The following is a 22428-nucleotide window of genomic DNA, read 5'->3' as shown; positions in this document are numbered from 1 at the left end:
AGACCTCAGTCCTGCTTCTGGCATTTTTCCTAGACTTGTGAGCATATCGACTGTTGCTCAGCCCTTCTGAAGCCACACTGGCTCTCAGGCAAATGAACTTTTCACAGGTATATTGAACTTTTTTTCAGCCTATTAAGAGGCAAGAATCTTGAAAAATAATATGTTGCATTTATTATATACTTGTAAGAAGTGAACTGGAGGTTTGGCAAGGTAGTTAGAACATAGGACATGGAATTAAGACCCAAGTTCAAATTCAGCTATGTGAAGTTGGGCAAATCATTTAATTGCTGTTTCCTCCCATGTATCATAGGGATAATAATAGGACCTGCCTCTCTGATCATCAAGGATCAAATGAAATATCGCAAAAGTGTTTTGCAAATCTTAAAGCACTATATATTAGCTATTAAAAACTGCACATTCTTTATATGCAATGTTTGTCTATTTTTAAGTTCAGAATTTTAAAATTAATTTCTCTTTCTAAAAGAACTTAAATTGCTCTTTAATGTATCTGGGATAAAAATGCATATTCCTGTTTATTTTTAAAATTTTTCATAATCAGGAAGTCTAGTTTACCAGCCTTATTATATATAACTTCCCTTCATGCAAACCAAAGGGCCAACTTGATGTTCCTTCTAATTCGAGAGTGGATTTGGAGTGGGGAATAGTTCTAATTTCAGTTATTCCAGTTACTATTAAAGTTCTCTTGGATAAAAGCTTCGGTTGCAGCTTCCTCAAATAGACACAATGTTCTTTTCTCAAATCTTCAGTCTCCTTGACCACTGACACCGTGGATCACCCTACTCTGATTTTCTCTTCTCCATAGGTTTTCAAGACTCTACTCTCTTCAGTTCTCTTATTAGATTGCTCCTCAGGTTTAACTTTGCTAGATCATCATCTAGAATCTAGAGATTATGGTCCTGTAACCTTGGACGTCCCTCAGAGTTCAATACTAGGTCCTTATCTTCTTCTATTTCACTGAGTGATCTCATCAGTTGCCAAGGTTTTAATCACCATCCCCATGCTGACTCTCAAATCTCTCCTGCCCGAACTTCTCTGCTGACCTCCGGTTTTATATGTCCAGCTGCCTTTCAGGTAACTCATACCAGTAGGTATCTAAAACTTAGTATTAAGAACTGAACTAATTATCTTTTCTAAGACCCACTTCCTAACCTTCCTGTTACTATAGAGACTACCATTATGCTCGCAGCTCCTCAGGCTCCATCTTCACCTCTCATTATCTCTTTCCCTCTCAGCCCCTCCCCAATATCAAAGCTGCTGCCCCAACCTCTCCATCTCACCTTTGCAACATCTCCTCAAACACTGCCATCGTAATCCTGGTACAGGCCCTCCTCACCTCAGGCCTGGACAACCCAGTAGCCTGCTGGTGGGTCTGCCTGACATCTCTCTCCCTTCTCCATTTCTTCCTGTATTCAGCCACTACAGATTTTCCCAAAGCCCTTCCTAATCTCCAAGTCCAATTTCCCTCTGTTATTTCCCATTTGTCCTACAATCGTGGCCTCCTTGCACGTTTGTAGTTTCTTGTATTAGAATGAGAGCGCCTCAGGATCTTGCCTTTTCTCTATCCCGCTGACCAGCTTAGTCCATTTAATGATTGTAAAATGAGGTTGAACTAGAAGGACCACTGAATTCTAGCTTTACTGATGCTCATCTCAAGGGCCATGCACACTATACAAAGGCCTTCTTATTGCCGGGTCAATGGCTTGCCCTCCCTCTGCTCTCAATAACTGATATTCATTTTGTGTATGTTGCACTTATATCTGAACTCACAAGAGAATGTAAACTACTTGAAAGCAGATAGTTTCACTAATTTTTTTTAGCATTCCCAGCAACTGGAGCTTAATGAATGCTTATTACTATCTCCACATCCCACTCTCTGCTCAACTTTTCAGTCTTCACTAGTTAAATTTGAATCCTTTCACACTACTTAAGTTCCAGTATTACTAAGGTCTTCTTTCTACATTTTCCCCTTGGTGATCTAGTTATCTATTTCCATATTTACAGTTATCATCTGTTAAACTGTGTCTTGTTCTGGTCCCCTGACCACCCTCTCCACTTATAGTATAATAAATTACTTTGTAAGTATCCAGTATAGAGGTGCAAAAGCAGGAAGACTGCAAAGGAGAACCTGAAACTTGGGCACAAACCATGCCAAAGATTAAAGGAAAATAATTTATAAGGGGCAGTTAGGTGGTTCAATGGATAGAGCACCAGTCCTGAAGTCAAGAGGACCTGCGTTCAAATCTAGTTTCAGACACTTAACACTTCCTAGCTGTGTGACTCTGGGCAAATCACTTAACCCCAATTGCTTCAGGAAAAAAAAAAAAAAAAAAGGAAAATAATTTATAAATCATACTGTTTATTGACCAAAATTCAAATCTTGGTAATATGTTCTGGACCAGGGAAGGCCACCTCGGCTCTGCTGCCAGTCTTTTGGACAAATTCCAGACCTCCACAGACCAATGTACTTTAAAGATATGTGGACATGTTAAAGTTTTACTGACAACTTTGAAATGATTGATTATATTAACGAACTAAGCTGGTGTCAGATTAATCTACTTCACCCCTCCAAAAAAAAAATCACCCCATGGAAACGAGACCCCAAACTCTTGCCCCACACCTTCACTCTTTCACCCAGGAGTTCAAGTGCTAGAATGCTCCCAACTCCAAGCTTGGTAACATGACTCCCCCCATCCTCTCACTACCTATCTTCATTCACTATTGTTATGGACCAGAACTCTGAACTCAACAAAGGATTCTTATCAGGTTCTAAGTCGGTGGAATTGATAGAGACAATAATTATCTAATTTAGCAGGGTTCAGTATGATAGATTTAATCCTACAAGGAGATGTTATGGGCCAGAACTTGAAACAAGGTACTTGGAATTGAGGAGAAAGTGGTTAAATCTAGTTTAGCATTGATTTAATCCTACAAAAAATAATGGCTTCCTAGTGATCTAATGATTGGTTTGTGGTCAGTGTGGAGCACATAAGTAGAAGCCTCAGCCAGAAAGACTCAGAGACAAGCAGACAGAAGGCTGGAGGCCGAAGGCTAGAGCACAAGCCCTTGGACTCAGACAGATTCATCCCATCTTACAAGCCCGTCTTGGTGGCAGGCTCTCCTCCTTCGCTTCTCCACAAAAGCAAGACTCCGGAAGACCCCCAGAAAACTAGCCAAGCCCCAAGTGAAGGAGATAGGACTTTGAAAGAGATAATAAAGGATTTGGACTTTAATACCTGGCTGCGCTTGGGATAATTACTGAACTGAAAGGAAGGCTGCTCCAGGACCCCAAGAAAACCTTAACAGAGAACATTACACACTATGCTTTGTGTCTCTGTACTCTTTTCATAACTAGTCCCTGTACTTTTTTTTTTTTTTTTTTGGTCCCCCAACACCCTTTGCCTAAAGTGTGATTGCCAATGTTTCTTGCTGCCAGTTGTGGTCTTTCCCAGCAGGGACCTAAAGAAACAGGCTTGCCCGATTCCATTTTCTAATTTCTTAAATAATCAATTCATAATCTCCATGCAAACAACCTGGGAACCTGCATATCTAGCTGTTTCCCACAAGCTCTTAACTCCCATCTCTACAATTGCCTGCTGGATAATTTTGTGCAAAGCCCTCCTCCCTCTATCCTTTAAAATTAAGCCTATCTTCCCTAAAGAAGCCTACCCCCACCCCCATTCTCAACTTACCTACTTCTATTGATTTAATCCTAGCTCGACCTTGGTTCTAGTACTTTCTCCCCCATATTTGTAAGACTACAAGTTCTATCCCTTTCCTGGCTTTATGTTACTATCTTACATATAGTTCCTTGACTGCCCCTCTCCTTCTAGCCCTCTTTATCGTATTACTACTCGTGATACTTTAAGAACAATTTCCCTGAAGCATCACTCTACTCAAACTTTTCCCTTACTCAAAAGCCTTCAAGAGCGGGGCAGCTAGATGACAGTCGATAGAGCCCTTAAGCCGGAAGGGTCCGAGTCCAAATGGGGCCTCTAATACTTAAGTTACAAGCAGTGTGACCCTGGGCAAGCCACTTAATCCCAATCACCTCCCCTCTCCCCTCAAAATAAGTTAAATTAAAACAAAACCAAAAAAAAGCCTTCAGGAGCTGCCCATTGTTTATGGAATATGGAAACATTACCTCATACCAGAATGCAAGGTCTTCTACAATCCAGCCTTCCAACATTTCTTCCCCACCATTACACAATAGCAGAGATAGCGAATGGCTACTGCTTCATTCTCATCCTTCCCTCTTTCCCCTTTGTTGTTCTTCCCCATACTCAGAAAGTACTTCTCCCTACCCCCGCCCTACCAACCACCAACCCATTTTATTTACTTAAGACAGATGGCTTACACACTCCCCAATTCATTCACTTCTTTCCAAATTAAGTCCTCTAAGAAATGGCAATTGGGAATATAGAACTGTGTACTTTTATCAAGACTCATGTTAAGTCATTGTGACATTCAGGACCACTGCTAAAAATAATGGTTCAAAGAGGGCTTTCCAGCAGTTACATTCTGGTTTAGTTTTTGCCCCTGACTTAAAAGCAGTTCATACACAACTCTCTCAGTTAACATGGTGTAGTCAACCTCCTCCTACCCCATCAAAAAAGGGCCACATTTATTGATCATTAACCAACCATAACTAAGACAATTTCAAATCATAAAGGAAGACAAGAGGCTCAGATATACTTTTAACACATTAAAAAAAAAAAAAACAACAGGAAATTCCAAGAAATACTCTTTATGTTTTATTATTTATATATTTTGCAATAAACCAGTTTGTGTAAAAAACAAAATAGACATAAAGGAAAAGAAAAGAAGACATACACAAGCCCTTTCTTAAATGGATTTTTATATTCCCCCATAGCAGGTAGTAGTTTAAAAAAATCAACATGGCCAATGAAACTCTATTAGGCCACTATACTGTTACCATACCCTTTAGGCATTTTCTTCTCCCTCTGAAATTGCTGACACTCTAAATAGGAGAAAATTTCTCTTCCCCAAGTATATTTATATTCCAACTACAAAACCTGTACTGTACAAGATTACTTACAAAAATAAATCTAATGAAATATTCTTGATCTCCCAATATAATATAAAGACTTGAGGTGATTAAAGAACTATGAAAATAACGGGGAAAATATGATTAAAGAATGGAATGCTTGACATCTGTCATTCAACTCTTGAGCTGAGGAATGTTTTGTTGTATGTAATTGGCTCCCAATTCCAATTTTTAATTTTCAATTGGATGAGAACACAAGTAATAATGGGACACTTGTACCAAACTCTCCTGCTAATGCTCTGCTCCAACAGGCATATTTTTGGGTACCTTTTCTTACCATTTAAAAATTATTTAGAACTTGAAATCTGTCCTCTTTGAGGTATTAGATGCATGTGACAAAAAGATTAGCTATGTTCAAATAATATATATGCAATTGAACTCAAAAGTAAGTTCTAAAAAATTAAACATGGTTATGTATTAGTCATTTTTAAGAAAGCAAAATATATAAATTTTTAGACCTAAATTTTTAGTCAAAAGTAAAAATAAATCTTCCATGGCTAATGAAATTGAGTGCAATTGATGCTGGTTTTCACATTCATCTTCAGTTCATTCAGGTTCATTCAGAGTAAAGGCAACTTAGTTGTTCTTGAAAAGGTCAATGCAGCTTTGCAAGAGGGAGACATTATTCTAGAAGGAAGGGGAGAAATAGCTGTGAGGTAGTCAAATAATTCACTTGGTCACCAATCTTAAAATGCTTAAGCTCCAGAACATAATTAAAATCCACTTTTCCATTAGACATATTCAGAACTAGGTACACGTCTTAGTAGGAATATCTAATGATATGCCAAATTTCAAATATCCTAAAAATAGAGTCCTGGGTTTTCTAGTAGTTTATAAAGAAATTCCACCTGCACACTTGCATAGATAACACACAATTCTGACTTCTGAACAGTCATGCTTCAAAGGAGACAGTTTATGCCTGTGTGTGTACATACGTGTACACACACACACACACACACACACACACACAACACAATGCATGGATACCTGTAATTAATCTTACCTTCTAGGGATTCTCTTTTAAATGTCTGAAGAACTGCTCTTAGAAGGCTGTTTGTAATAAGACAGCCTAGTCTTATTTCTGGCATGAATTATAAATTCCTACCACCCATAGTTGCTCTCAAAAACTACACGATTTCTCATTTGTTAGGCGACTGGCCTACTTTTTAGAGAGAAAACCAGTACAAATAGGGTGTCCTTAATTAAGTCTTTGTCCTATTTAATTTACATAATCAAATAAGTATGAGAATCATGGTATCAGAAAACACAATATAAGTTAGTGTCACATTACTTTGACTTTTCATGATATTGCTTTCATCGAATATTGGCATACCTTGTATATGACCATACAATGATTGGATAATGGCAAAATCTTTAATAGGTTAAAATTAAATTCTATGATAAAATGGCACTTAACCTAATGTTGACCTAATGATGTTCAAATGGGTTAAGCTCATTTTTCCAACCCAATCTCCATTTGACAATTATGGAAATGGGACAGCTTTCCTCTTGAAAACTCAGTGCTCCCTACCAGGCTTAGCTCCCAATAATGTTATTTTGGCCAATGATATAGTTTAATGAAGTCAATTAATAACATTGGGTGAAGGCTTATTTAAACAAGAGAAATTGTAAATAATACCAGTGATACATGCTGTGAAGGTATGAATTGGTGTGTCTCCCTAGCCTTTTGGGTTAATGAGTGGGGTATTTTGTACCCTAATAACTAGCAGCATGGCATACCTGCAGTGTATCTTGCAACATTAAAGCAAGGTTTTTATTCTAAGGCAGAATAAAACTGTTCAATAAAAAATGTGAAAGTTGAAAAAAAAAAACATTGGGTGAGGCATAGCTGTAGTTCTGAGACACATGACACAAAGTTTTATCAGTGAAGAAAAAACAACCCTCTGCTTTCCAACTCATGAAATAAAAATTTGCACTAAATAATTCAATCTGAAGATAACACTTACTTTTGCATGCTTTATTTCCAGTTCCGACATTTCAATTAGGTTTTTTCTAAATGCTGCTACTCTTTTCCGTTTAAAACTGATCAGTTCTACAGAAGAGACAAATGTTCAACTTGAAAAAACATGAAAAATTTGCATGTCCTCTTTACACTATAAAAATGCTAAGATTCAAAGTTATAATCCCTCACAATGCAATCAGAGACTGCTTCTCAAAAATTAGGATGCAAATCTTTTCTCTATTCAGAACTGAGTCAACCCGATCCTAAAACTACTTCACTGATGGAAGAACACTGGGATTTCCAGATAAAGATGTAATATATCTATTTTACAAATCATGAGTTTAAATGCTTTCCACATGTATGTAAGTACTATGTAAAGCAAAGTTCATATTTATAGTTAAGATTGAAATTGTAGAGATAGGAGATATTTCCATTAATTGGAGAGGACAAACCTCAAACACTACCATTTGTAGTATAAACAACTGCATTCAATCCTTTAATCCTTTCTCATCAAGCATCAACAGCAACTGTTGATTTTTCTAGATATATGAAGTAGCTTCTTGATTTTTTATAGTTTATATAATCATTGTCCCCCAAGGTACAAATTTCAATAACATGCCTTAAAACAAAAATAGTCATTTAAATGGGGTGAAGAAAATTGAATTCTAGGGGAAATATCATGAGACACAATTACTTATAAGTGGAGAATAATGATAAATTTTGTACTTAATATACTCAATCATTCATAAGATTAGTTGATGATTTGTGCTGTATAAGAATGCCCTCTGATAGCATTGAAGATTATCTAAAGAACTTACTTTCTGCCATACTGCTAAACCCAAGAACTACTAAAATTCAGCTCTAAAATCCTTATATAAGGAAACATTAAAAAAATTAGACAGGCATCTTACTTTGTAACCTTCCCTTTCCACACCCACTGCAATCATATTTAGCATTCAGTGCACACTTGCATCTTTCATGTTTCTTAATGGCCTTGGAACAGGCACTAAAGCAGTTGGGGGGCTGTATCACATGCTCTATTCAGCTATATTACAGAGACTTGTTGATAGATAAGCATCATTCCACCTTCTTTTGCAGATTCAGAAAGCTGCTCAAATTTTTGACAGCATTCTTGCTGGTGTGCCTCAGCCAGCTTGACATCTTTGCTTTTTAACCGGGCTTTGTCCAGAGCTTTGTTTGAGTTTTCATAGTCAATAAGAGCTTTTGTACGTCTGTATAAGAGATCCTAGAAAGAAGACATATGAGGCAATTCAACTTTCCTTTTAAAACTCCAAGCTTTTATATGAAGGGAGAGAACCAAAAAATGACACTGGTTTTACTACTTTAAAACAATCAATCTATGATGACATAAAATTAAAGTTTAATATTTCCAAGGTAAAATGGCTTCATTGTAGGTATTTTTAAAAAACCATACAAGATATACTCTGTAGCTTTTAGAACTCATTTTGTTAGTAATGACTGGTATATAAACCCTAGCAAGTACCTGGTAGACAACAAAAAGTAATTTTATTTCCTCTCCTCAAAACCATCCATTCTCCCAATTTCTCTTTTTCTGTCAATGACACCATTAACCTTCTAGCTACCCAAATTCACCTCTGAATCACCCTTTCCTCACTGTTAACCCATCTAAGTCATTCATTTTTGCCTCCACATTTTTTAAACACACTTCCCTTTGTGTGTATACACCCCTAACTTTCAGGTTCTTATTTCTAGTATGGACTATTGCAATACTGTAACAGTCTCCCAATTGGTTTCCACACTTCTCCAATCTATAATGCTGGAAAAAAATTGGTATTCCTAAAACACCCCTCCCCCCAATCTCTCAAATGTTCTCTTTTCTCCTCAAACACTTTATATACTATGTCTTCCAATTCAGAAAAGCAAGTCAAACTATAAGTAACTGGAAAAACCAGTCAAGGTCCTAGAGAACAGATAACAGAACCTCCTCCAACACCATCACAAAAGAGAGGGACTCCAGGATGGGACATTTCTTCTGCAGAGGAGCAGGGGTAAGTCGTGCCTCTGTAGCTTTTATGGCAGACTGGTCATCAGTGTGAGAAACTCCAAATGTGGAAACTCCCTCCATCAATGAAAATGAGAAACCTGTCTGTAACTTAAGTCTGCTTATTACCTGGAGGCCCTGGGAAGCTGTGACTTACCCCAAGTGTATCAAACCAAGATCTTTCTGACTCCTCAGTCAGCCTTCTACTGCTGCAAGCTGCCCTGCACCTTTCAAATGTCAGGCATTTAATGTGTCTGAAATAAGGATTCATCCATCAGCGAAGTCTCACAATGCTAATAAATCTCTAAAAGAATCCATTCTTTCATCTTTCTGATTTAAAGATTAACCAGAACTATATAATGAGAACCTACAAATGGAAACAAAAAGTACTCAATTTTAAAAGTTATTGCCTCCTAGAGGTAAAAAATCTGAAAGCTCACTCTAACCAAGAAGAAATCATAAAAAACGTTACAACTCAGCGAATTTTACTCAAAGCCACATCTAACCAGAATCCCCAACAGCATGATCCCTGGCCCAAGTAACCATTTTGCCTCTGCAGTAGTCCATTCCACTTTTAGTTAACTATAATGTTAAGAAAGTTTGCCATCCTTTCCCCCAACACCCCAGGAGAAAGAGGGGAGGAGGAATGACTAAGTCTGGTCTTCCTTCATGACAGCTTTCAATATGTGGTTCCTTCTTCAACCCCAGTGCCTTTACCTATCTTTACACAGAATAGACTATTATGGGTCCTTTATTATTCTGTCTGCTCTCCTTGAAGTCTATCTCCTCAATGTCCATTCCAAACTGAAGCACCCAGAAATTATCTCTATAACCCACACATGGTCAATCTAAGAATATGAAGGAGCTTTTCAGCCCTTTTTTCCTCAAAAGCTACACATCCCTTAGTGTAGCCCAAGATCATATTGCTGGCTCATACTCAGTTTGCAATGCACTAAGATCCTCTGCCAGATTTTATCAGACACACAATCACCTAACCATGCTGGCTTATCTTATACTTAAAATAGAATTTTTGAACCTAAACAGGATTTTACATTTCCAATATATGTTCTTTAGAATTTTACCAATTTTTCCAGTTACTCATAGTCTGATTTGCGCTTATGGACTGGCTTATTAGTATTCTTGTAGTGTCTATATAAACTGTTTATAGTTCTGTATTGGTTCAAATAAATTTTCCAGTGTTTCTCTGAATTCTTCATATTTACATAGCAATATTTTGTCAGCTCACTGCCAATCAATGGGCACTCATTTTGTTCCTCATTCTTTACTGTCAGAAAAAGCACAATTGAATATTTGACCTTCCTTTCAAATTTTTTACTTCAATGGGGTTATAAATTCAGTCATGAAATATCTGGGTCAAATAATATAAACAGTTTAGTCATTTCTCTTCTACAATGTCAAACTGATATCACTTCACAGCATGTTAATCTGCCCCCCCTACCTAGGCAAAGATGACAAACTATGAGATCAATCAATTTGTACAGTGAGAAGTAAAACCTCAGTTGTTTTAATTTGCATTTTTCTAACTACCAGTAATTCAGAGTTTCATGATCTTTCATATATAAATGACAATATCAATTCCTTCAAAACCTGAAAATGTGGTTCAATCAAGTATTAGTACCAGTTGAATGTAGTTCAACTGAGTGAAGTTATCTCAATTCATCAAGGGCAGCTTGGTGTTTTCTTACTAGTTATGTTTTTTCCTGTCTTTTCCCAAAAGCCATTTTCTTTGGCAATCAGGAGAAAAAAAAATCAAAAGTGAGCAGGTCCATCTTCTGTTGTCAGCTACCATTTCTTCATCTTTCTATTGCGTTCTAATCTTTCTTTCATTCATCTACCCCTTCAAACCCACTTTCTGTTGTTAAGTTTTTATCATCAGTCTCAGTTCATTCTGTGCTCTATCTAAATTATGCCAAACTTATATTTGTCTTATTGTGTGTCTTTTCATGTTCTGTATATATCTCTTTTAAAAATCACAATGGATTCTCCATGTACTCACATCAGTCTCTTTAAATAATTTTAATTTTTATCAGAATTGTTTCCTTGTCTTCAGAATTGACCATCTTTTGCGATATCTTTCTCTTTAGAATTTTAATCTATACAATCTTATCTATATTTCCTCAAATTTTTGAGATTCATTTTCCTCAAAAAAAAAAAAAAAAAAAAAAAAAAAAAGATGCTTATACTGGCTTTTGTAGTCTTTAACGTAAAAGTCCACTTTTGCCCTCACTAAACCAGGTTACCCCCTAAGGAACCAGTTAGTTTCTCCCCATTAATAAAAATCAGGATCTTGATTGGCTCTTCTAATTTTTAAAGATATTCATTGCTCTCGTTTTGGCAAAGAGAGAACTCCAGCAAAAGTATAAATAATTAAAGTCCCCTAGTACTACTATGTTATGTCTCTACACTAAACATGTGATCTGCTTTTCCAAACTGCTCAGTTTCTTCCTTTGATGATCTAGAAGGTCTGAATATTCTTAAACTAAAAAACCTGTTTCTCCCTCCATTCATTTTAAGCCAAGTTTTTTTTCCCCCTTTTGTTTCTTTGATTTCTTCTCAAATTTCTTAATACTCAATGTTACCCACTTTATTCCTTTGTCCCTATTTCATCTTTCTTATTTCTTTTAAAGACGGGCACATGCAGCCAGAGTTGGATATATTCTGGGGATGGCTTTTATTCCTTTAAATCTCAGCAATAGCTATTAAGTCAAATTGCCTCCTTGCATTGGACCTCTATTTCATCTTGTTTGCTGCCTAAATTTTGAACATTTAAGACCATAGGTTTGCTTACTGTGAATATAAAGATGCCTCAACTGTTAGGCTTCTTCCATTCTGCCTATTCTATAGGATAATTGTGGATATACCCAGGTTGTTTTCTCCCTGCCTCATCATCTTTTATTCAAAGTTCCTTTGCTAAGATTTTTGAAGACACTAGGTACATAAATTTTTATCAGCCTTTGTTAGGTGCAGTTTAACCCTTCCCAAGATCTTTATCTTCCGTGTCTTGTAGGGATAAACTCATATGAATCACCAGAAATAAGTGGTAGCTACCTGAAAAGTTCCACGAGGTTTGTTTTTTTATTATTATTTTTGGATATGTGCCCGGGGAGACAGCTCTAATTAAGACAATAAAAACAATTTCTTGGTATTCTCAAATATGATTATTCTCCAATTCTTCTTAGAGCTTCCCTAGAAGATCTTTCACTTGACAGTTCCTGTGGCCCTGCTTCAGACTTCCTTCTTATGCAGAGCCTCAGGAAAACAAACTCATTTCCCTCCCTTGCAATGTAGGCAATCTAGCCTTTTCCCCTATTCTTTATATATGATGCCCCATTCTCTGTACCACTGTACTAGTGAGCCTTGCACCCATGCACCACCACTGTCCAGATCGGTTACTTCAAGACTCCGCTCAAGCACTAGCTTTTAGAAAAAGCTTTTCCTTTTCTGCATCAACTATTCCTGCCACTGATCTTATATCTCTTCTATATACAATTAAGTTCATGTGCTCTCTCTTCAATGAAGAGGAAGCTCACTGACAGCAGGGACTGTTTCATTTTTGTCTGTCTCCAGGGCCTGGCATATAATAAGTGCTTACTTAAATGCTTGCTGACTGATTGACATGTAAATTGTCAAAATGTAACATGATTTTTTAGTTTGGGTTTCCAGCAAAATGTCTTATTTTATGCTACAGAAAATAGATACAACTGCTAGAATTCCCTAATAGTCAAGAAGTGTCAGTGTCATTCAGACAAACCTGAACCATCTATCTTAAAGATTTTTAATCATTACCTTAGCAGCTTCTATGTTGAGCATATAATATCTAAGGAGCTCTGTCAGTTTCAAATCTTCATCTGATGATACTCGGCCTTCGACTTTCTATAAAAAGAAACAAAAACAATTAAAAGAACCAGCCATTATTTGCCAAATCCAATTGGGGGGGGGGGGGGGGGGAGGAGGGGAAAGGAGGGAGATATTAAGATACGAACACTTACCCTTAGCTTTTCAAATAGCTCAGCAACTTTCAGTAAATATCTGGAGGGAAAAAGATATAAAACAACAATCATATCGATTTCTAACAGAGTATTTGCTCATTCATGAAACCTGAAGTAAATCTTTTATCATTTGATAGATAACTTAACTACATTAAGGGCATAACTGTTCTCTACATTCTGCAAGCACTAAAAGTATTGTTTTAATTTAAATTTGCTCTATATAGATTAGAGAATTTCTGTCTTGCCCATTCTATACAAACAGAATATTTTCCTCACACATTTCAAAAACAAAAACCAGAAAAGGTTAAATTTCTAGCATTTAAAAACTATTATCTTTAATCTAAACATTCTCCAAAGCAAATCTGGAAATTCACAAAATGACCAAAATGTCCATATCCCTTGACTCTTCCATTGGAAGGCATAAAAGAAACATTCTACACATACCCAATTATTTATAGCAACACTTTTTTGTGGTACAAAAGAACTGGATATAAAGTATGTCTTTTATTAGGAAATGACTACATAGATACATGAAACAAATGAAATATGAAAAGTTAGAAGAACTCATGATACTATATAAACCGATGCAAACAAAACCAGAAAATCAACATATGCACTGACTACACAAACTTTACTCAAAGACCCACAAACCAATCAAAATTGACTACAAAATTATAATTGCCAAAAATTTAGCCATGAAGAAAAGATCTGAGATATCTCCCACTTCTCTGCACAAGTAGTTGACTGTGGATTTGGAATATTGCTTAAAACATCAGACTTCTCTGATCCCATTGGTTTGTTTTATAAAACTTCTCATTTTCTTTAGTATAAGAAATGGCTCTCTGTAAGGGGATGATGGTGGAAGGATACAATGGGAAATGCAGACTCAGGCTTTATTTTTAACTGCAGCCAGATACTTAACTAGGAGGACAAGACAACTAAGGTGGGTTGAAATTTCAAAATTTTACAAATAAATATTTGCCAAATTGCCAATGTAATCTACCTTTTAGGCTATAAGATTCAAAGAATTTCGATATCAAAGTGCTTTGAGGAGTATGAAATGCTAAGGAAAAACTAATTTTTAAGATTCAGAATGCCAAAAAATAAAGGGATTATTAGCACAGTTCCAAATAGCAAGCATGCTTATTTACAAATATAACACAAGTATTTCCACTTTATTAAGGATCATATAAATCAAAATAATCTGTTTCAAGAAAGAGCCATGAGCAAAAAGGACAATAATTTTAGAAGTAAACAAAAAGAGGAGAGAGGTCATTACTGTCCCAAACTACTTCTAGCACAAAGAAACTCCAAATTTATCCAAATTTAAAATTTGGTTTTAGAATTTTAGGATTTTAGAATCCACTTGAATTTTCCATGCATCCCTCCTTATCACCCTTGCCATCCTCCCCAACTTTGCTTACTTTTTGATGACGGTTGGTTCTTCTAAAGCTAGGCTATTCAAGCAAGCTGAAGTGTGAATATAATCATCTGCAACATCTGTAGAAACAAGGATAGAACTTTCAGTTCTACTGGAACAAAGATGACAACATTAACAATTTTTCTTTTCTTTTTTAAAACCCAGAAAGTCTATAGTATGTACTTTTATGAGATCTGGTCATTCTGTCGGCTTTTGCACATGAATCCTTGATCCTATTGTAATAGTTGATGAGGAAATTCTTCTCTTGGTCAAAGAAGTCATCTACCTCCTATAAAGGAGAAAAAGATTTTCTTTTAATTAAAAAAGGTATTAAGTTGACCAAACCAAGAGAGAAAATCTGGACTAGCCAAGATAGTTCCATAGGAAAACACATCAAAATCTAACATTCACTCTGAAAGTTCCTGAGTTTAGACATTCCAATGAAAGATCAGACTTTAAAATGGCTTTTTCTATTAACTGAGATATATTTAACTATATTACTAGGGGACAAAGGAAAAGAACAAGCTAGGACCTAAGCATCAAGAGGAGAAAAAATAAACAACTTTGAAGGGTTCAGTTGAACTTAGCAACTTTCCAATTCTTTTCATAGTAACAAGGAATAGAAAATATAAATAAATAAATACCCCCCCCCAAAAAAAATAACTATGATAGGGACTTGGAGGCAAATCTTGAGGTTCAGTATCCTTTTTTACATCTCTTACATCTGTCACGTGCTTTTTGCACACAGAACAAATTCATTAAATCAATCTAGCAGTATTCTGTAATTTATAAAGAAACATTTCTAGGGTAATAGTTAGACACTGGGTTTTTTGGTTTGTTTTTGTTTCTTTTAAATCCTCAACAAGGTGGTAGGAGTAAGGGAAAAATATGGAAACAAGAATTTCATATCCGAATTGGAAGCATTTATTTTAAAAGGGTAAGATTAGTGGAGAGGAAGGAGCTGAAAATGAGAACACTTGGTGAGGACAAGTAAGATTTCATTTCTCATTAAAGTACAAGGCAGATAGATAAAGGAGTTCTTAAAGCCCGATGACATCTCTGAAGTCTAGGAAGCTTGCTGCAACACAAGAAGACTGTGTTCAAGATGTTCACCCAAGGAATGCCCAAATGGGAACATCTCCCTGTTCTCTCTCTACACTGTGATCCTTCTGCATTAATATCAGCTGAGTTTTAAAGGCTTGTATCACCACTGGAAAGCAACACTATTCAAAGGGCATGCTGCCCAGTTTGGCCAAGAATAATACATTACTTGACTGGTAAAGACAATCCTGTAACAGAGGAAACAAGGGACTCATTCTGTAACCTAGAAGGTATGGGAAGAAACTATGTTCTGTGTACTTGATAATGAATATCAGTTTATTTAAAAAATATATAAACTGAAGTCACAGGCTAAGTTTAAGAGACTTAAAAGTAACAAACAGCTGATAATGAAAGAACCAGGGTTCAACTTTCAATTTTTGTTTAGATTTTATCAGCTTATAAAAACAATAGAGCATAATACTATGACCACTTCATAAGAGCAAAACTTGATATTGAGACATTTCTTGAGCTCGGTTTTCTTGTGGTGACATCTTTCAAAATTGGTTGACTATGTTTAGTCTATTCTTGCTGGTAAAATTAGTATGACAACTTAAGAGGTGTAAGACATATGTAAAGCCATCTGTATCCTGAGGAAAAAGGACCCTAGACATATTCTAACTACAGGAAGGTTAAAATTGACCCTCTGCTGTTAGGCTTTCTTCTATATATACCCCAATTTTAAGCTCTCAACTCTCTTTCTGGCGGTCCTTTTGTTCTCCCCTTCTGGGGTTGCTGTTTTTCTATTCATGAATCCTTGCTGTCTCTCCCTTTCTGTCACCATGACCTGATTCTTCCTTCCTCGGAAGGAAGCCCTATCTACATCTTGAGAGCTCTCCCTCCAGTTTCTACTTGCTGGAAAACCTGTTTTATTCTCCCAAGATTATTCTTGCTGTAGCTGAAGTAGGTCACTGAAACAAAAGGGATATATCAGAGCCCTTTTTTTTGATGCTACTTTCCCTTGACTAATACAGTTGCTAGTAAGTTCTATACAAAGCACTTTAAAGAAACGTGAACATAAGAGAAAATCCAACTGTTTTTAAACAATGTTCTTATTGGGAAACATTTTTATCATTGATGTGTCCTAATATAGTGCTCATTTTCTCTTCCTTAGTAGAAGATACAACTACTAATACCAGAAAATGGAATCACATTTCAGGAACAAAGTTAAAAGTCATTTACCTTAACGCCAGAAAAAAGAACTTCATCAGCACTTTTCACCACACTTTTAAAAAAGCCACCAAACATCTCCTTGGTGTTTTTCCTTCTAACGCTAAGCTAGAAGTGGGGAGAGAGACAGTGGTTTTAAAAAAAAAAGAGGAATGAAAAGGTTTCAAAAAGATGGTTCATGAAATACAGATGACATTAAAAACTTTAAGCCTGTTCTAAGCCATTTTAACATTTTCCCCAGTGTGGTCACTTTTAGCAACTACTTCCTTTATTTCATGGACCTTAACAAAGGTCTCCCTACTTCTTGAAACTCAGTTCTTAAGATATAGCATAACATTGCCTGATCAGCTACAGAGAGTTATTCACATAAATCTGAAACCTTTGTTTAGGCTGCCTACAAAAAGCTACAAAGGAAAAGTCACATAATTGATTGTATTTTAATATACAACCTTCATTTAGAAAAGAAAAACATTAGTTTAGGGATATTATGGGAGTCTAATAATCATACAGTTTGCAAAAGACTAAGAAATCCAAACATGAAAAACCCCTGCAGCCCTGTCACAAAAACCTCAAGAAGCAGAACAGACATTACCAAAGACCTTTCTCTGAACTATGAATGAGTCTGCACATGTGACTACTCTTTGACCTTAAGGCTTCTGTTCATGTGTGGGGGAATGTAGTGAAGGCTAGAATGAGTGCTTTAAAAGAAAAAAGAAAAATTCCTTTTCCTAGTAAGGAAAGATAATGAATAAGTTACCAAAATGCTTTCTATAATGGCTTCACTTGAAATCTAAAAGCTTTTCTTGCTAACATGGTGTCTCTAGTGTGTACAACTTGGTGACATGTTTAGAACTTTCTCAAGTTTGGGGGCATGCAGTATAATCATAACAGACCCTCTAAAACAGATGTAAGTGTCTTACATCCTGATCATATTCCAGGAAAACATGAAAGTTTCGATCTTTGCTGAGGACAGGATGAGAAGAAAGCCGCTGAAGAAAAACTTCATGGGATGATACAGTCTTCTTAAAGACAGCTAGATATTCCCTGAAATAAATGTACAGTATTGAGACGCATGCTCAATTCTTTGATCGCCCTAATGATCCCAAGTATTAATTAACTATTGACCTAGTGTGAAAAATGGCATTTGATTATATTGCTGTCTTTACCTAGGTAAGCAGAAGATCAATAAAAGAACATACTGACATTAGCAGAAGTAAAAAAAAAAAAAAAAAATCAATAGTAAGTACTATCATGGTTATCTCCCATTGGTCAGATAGGATTATCAAGAATCACACTAATCTATTACCACAATTTGTCAGTCCCAGAAACAAGTAAAATCTCAAATCAAAAACAGCTATATAATTCTTGAGCAGCCATGCAATTAACACAAGCATATAGTCTGAAATAAGCAGGGATTTCAATGGATTGTTTTCAACTCTCTTAATCTATTAATTTTTTTAACTATCCCACAAATTTGAAGACTATTCTTTGACTAATAAAAATTTACCAATATTTGGGCATTCACATGCAAGCATACTTACTACATGTATGTGTGTATAGGGAGGTAGAGGTTTGGAAGATGATTAAAATTAGCAAATATGCCTCTGATCTTTAGAAGTTTACAATCTAGATGTTTGCTGCCAAATATACTTCTACCATGGCAAAGTAAATATGAAATAACTAGTCCAGTTCTAACATATTTACAAATAAAATTTATATAAGAGTTGGAGAACTTAACATAAAACCAGGAATAACTGCATTCATTCTATCACCTTATACTAAATGTGCAAAAAAAGCATTTTGACGGAGATTCAAAGACAAAGACATGGTACTTGCATGAGGAAATAACCCAGGGAGATAAGATATGTACACAAATAAAAGAATAAAAAGTCTGAATGCTCAATGATACCAAAAAAAAAAATGCTATGAAGGTTCAAAGGAAAAAAAGATAACGTCTACTTGGGTGGAAGGTATGATCAGGGAAAACTTCATTAGTAAACATTTAGAAACCCACCAAGTAAATATTCCAAACTAGGATAGCCCAGCATAAGAACAGGCCCAAAGTCAGAAAAGTATGAGACGATTGTAGAACAATGAATAGTCCAATTATATTGGAATATATTGTCTATGGATGGCTGTAGTGAGAAAAGACTAAATAGGTAGGCTGAAGCCAAACCATGCAACTCTTAACTACAAGACTTATTGAATCTGGATTTGTATCTAGCAAGCAATAGGAAGCCATGATCAGAACTGGGCATTAAGAAATCTATTCTCACACTGGTAAGCAAGATAGCTTGGACAAGAAAGTCTAAAAATGGGACTCTGATTATACTGCCACAGCAGTTCAGGAATACACTAAGGGGTGGTAATAGCAGGAAGCGACAGATTTAAGAGACTCTAAAGTGGTAAAACAGGACTTAGCAATATTGTGGAGACAAAGGAAGAAACAGAAAAAATGATGCCAAAGTTTTAAATATGACATAGGCAGTATATGAATATTAAATGAAATGGAAAAGTCATGAAGAAAAAACTTAGGGGATGGCAATCAGCACTGACATAGTAAATGAACAGGTAGAAGACTTCTGGGCAGTCATGTTCAATAGGCAGCTAGACATAGATATGTGCTAAGAAAGCAGCACGTCTGTCCCAGGCATCTGAGGTAACATTTTTATGTAGGACAGGGGAGAAAGAAGCCAGAGAAAGGCCAAATATAGGAAGAGAACTAGGAAAGCAGAATATTATGAATGAAGCCAATGGGAGAGTTAGGAAGGGATAGTAAATGTAGAGGAGGAAAGGCAAAGAGGAAGAATAATAAAGTATATATCCTAAAGTTCTGTCCTTGGTCCTCTACCCCTCACAAATCCCATATTTTGACCTGGAGTAGCTTTAGTAAGTTTTGTAAGATATACTAATAACAACAGAGCAAAAGCTCTTCTATGCAAGCAGCCCCCAATTAACAAGGACAGAACAAAGAAAGTACATCTTTAGGATATGAAATGAAAAGTGATCTACTGGTGAGACAGGGTTTATATGCCAGCGATGCTCCTTTATAACATCAGATAATTCACTCGTTGCTCTGAGCCTGTCTCCTCTATGAAGTGAAAAAATTAGATGAGATAGTCTATAAAGTCTTCACCACCCGTAACTTTTCTACAATCCTATTAGTGAATAGATAACAATAAACCACATTCACGTATAGCCAGTAAGCAATGAATATATTCTCTGTGTCTATTCTCATCTTCTTCCCAGTTTTCTCTAAAAAGAGTCAATAAACCAGAAGCCACCTTCCAAAAAGACTACTTACGCTTCTAGTTCTTGCTTCATTTTTGCAAATTCTTCTTTTGTCATAGAACCTTCACCTTCCCCCAGTTTCTGCATCTTCTCTCTGGGGCCATCAAAGTCAGGTTTTGTAGGAGCCGGTGGTATCTGCATTCAACACAATACTTATAAGGACTCTTGACTATGGCATTAAAGAAAAGTTTTAAGAAATGCTATTTCAGATCATATTTAAAGAATCAATTTTCCTTTCTACATTCTATTGTCTCATTTCAAAGTCACCAAGGATAGGCAATATTCAGGAACAAAAGGACAGCTGCATTATCTCTCCCCTTAGGAGGATGGCAGACCAAGCAGCCAAAGTAAATCTTATTCAACCCTGTCCCCAATTAGTAACTCAGATATAAGAGTCTTTTGTTTCTTTAGTACCACCAGTATTTACATGCAAAACTTGGGCAGGGCAGGGGAAGAAAAAGAATGCCAGTCCTAGACAAGCAATTAGGTTTACTTACTATAATCATTCAAATTTAAATTGAAAAGGAAATGTGTCTTTCTATATTAGAGTCAGCTGGTAGATTATCAGAGACTTTATCCAGTTTTAACGCCAGCCTAAACAAACATTTAAAACCCCCAAGGTTCAATTTTTCAGAACTGTATCATCACAATCATCATTAAAATTACAAACAGTTTGTAGTCTTCAAAGGGACTTCATGGGAATGTTTTGTTTTGTTTTAAAGTACTTTAACTTTTGGCCAAATGGACATCCTTAATCCACAGGTTCAACTGCCAACTAGGATTAAATTGTCAAGTAGAACTCACCATTTAAGCTGAGAAACCATTTGCTTTTATTGACTACTTTTGACAGTTCAAACTGCATCTAGTACTCCTTTAAACATCAGGCCACATTTCAAAGATACAAAACAAATTACTACAGGATTAAGTAGAACAGAGACCATGGCATAGGCCTAAATCCTTATTAAGAAGTACCAGTACTATCCTATTAGAATACTAAGGACGAATGTTTTTGGTTAGGTTGGTCTACAAAGGTCCTAAACAAAGGCTACAGGTCAAAATGAAACAAACTTCAGATAAACTTTATTAGTAAACTGTTTGCAGCCAATTCTTCATTAAACAGATCCAAAGACCAAAAGAGACTACAAAAGAGACTACAATGCTAATCTTATAGCACTGATGATATTTTGGAAAAGCACAACTATTTGAAAGGTTTTATTAGGAGTACCTTATTTAAAATGGAAAAATATTCATTTTGTTAAAATGAGCTGGAAGATAGTAAAACAAATTATAGTTTTTCAAATATAGCAAGCAATATTTGAAAAAAAGCATTATTTATTAGAATAATTTGCCTCTTTAAAGCTTAAGCTCTTACGATGAGTCCTGCATATTCTTCAGTTTCAGTAAGTGTATCATGTAGCCACACAAAGTCTTCATGTTGTCTTGTAACAGAAAATTCCGGACTCTGAAAAACGGACAGGGTGGTCTATAAAGGAAGAAAAAAGGTTGAGAGATAACTACCAATTCCAAGTAAATATGGACAATTATCTATACACGGCTAGTAGTGTGCCATCTTTCCCTTACCAATAATCCAGTCCATTATTCTTTTCATATTTATCAAAAGGTTCAAAGTGAACATAACCTAGAGTTTCAGAGTCTCTCTTACTACCTTCCCCTTCTTTCCACAAATAAAATTACCTTTGTATGCACTGTGAATTTAACCTTATCTCTTTCACTGAGGGCATCAGGGATATCAATCTGGAGTGAAGGATCAACATTCAAATCCACAGACACAGATCTCATCTGGAAAACAAAGAGTTATTGTTAATCTTCAATTTCTGTCATCTTTCACAACTTACCGAGGGGGAAAAACAGTTTAGGTTAAAAAAAACTTTTTTGTCATTCATTTAATAAGCATTTATTAAATATCTATGATATGCCAAGCATTATACTAAGCACTGGAATACAAGAAAAGGAAAAAGACAATTGTAAGGAGCTAACAATCTAATAGGGGAAAACAATATATAACAAGATAAAAAAGGGAGAAGAAAACCAGGCGGGTAGGAACATTAAGACACATAACAGAGTGGATAAGATGGCTTCCCTGGGTCCTTCTTTTTATACTGTCTTCTTTGCTAATTTGCCAGATGGGGGGAGGTAAAACATCAGTTATTCTGATTTTCAATTCTCTTATTAGTGATTTGGGGGAGATTCTTTCACAGTTATTAATTGTTTTAAGTTCTTTTGAACACTGTTCAAAAAAAATTTTTTAACCCCTTCTCTACTGGGGAAGGCAAAAGTACAGTTGTTTTAGTTTCCATTTCTATTACCCTGAATTTGAGGTATGTTTTGTTCTACCAGTTTCCTTTC

General features: G+C 35.9%; 1 protein-coding gene across 1 annotated transcript in view; it reads right to left on the bottom strand.

Annotated features, from left to right (window-relative positions):
* Nucleotides 1-4749: 4749 nt before the first annotated feature.
* Nucleotides 4750-22428, bottom strand: part of SNX5 (sorting nexin 5) — a 46876-nt gene continuing 29197 nt past the window's right edge. The window contains exons 2-13 of the mRNA XM_051975881.1: nucleotides 21757-21861; nucleotides 21434-21544; nucleotides 20075-20196; nucleotides 17691-17814; nucleotides 16783-16878; nucleotides 14686-14791; nucleotides 14507-14582; nucleotides 13083-13122; nucleotides 12880-12966; nucleotides 8136-8295; nucleotides 7054-7139; nucleotides 4750-5713 (exon numbers count right to left, since the gene is read on the bottom strand). Coding sequence (XP_051831841.1) covers nucleotides 5663-5713; nucleotides 7054-7139; nucleotides 8136-8295; nucleotides 12880-12966; nucleotides 13083-13122; nucleotides 14507-14582; nucleotides 14686-14791; nucleotides 16783-16878; nucleotides 17691-17814; nucleotides 20075-20196; nucleotides 21434-21544; nucleotides 21757-21861 — 1164 coding nt within the window. The 3' untranslated portion in view covers nucleotides 4750-5662. The remainder of the gene's footprint in view (nucleotides 5714-7053; nucleotides 7140-8135; nucleotides 8296-12879; nucleotides 12967-13082; nucleotides 13123-14506; nucleotides 14583-14685; nucleotides 14792-16782; nucleotides 16879-17690; nucleotides 17815-20074; nucleotides 20197-21433; nucleotides 21545-21756; nucleotides 21862-22428) is intronic.

This window comes from Antechinus flavipes, chromosome 2 (assembly GCF_016432865.1).
Source record: "Antechinus flavipes isolate AdamAnt ecotype Samford, QLD, Australia chromosome 2, AdamAnt_v2, whole genome shotgun sequence".
Classification (NCBI taxonomy): domain Eukaryota; kingdom Metazoa; phylum Chordata; class Mammalia; order Dasyuromorphia; family Dasyuridae; genus Antechinus; species Antechinus flavipes.
This window is presented reverse-complemented; position numbering and strand designations above follow the sequence as displayed.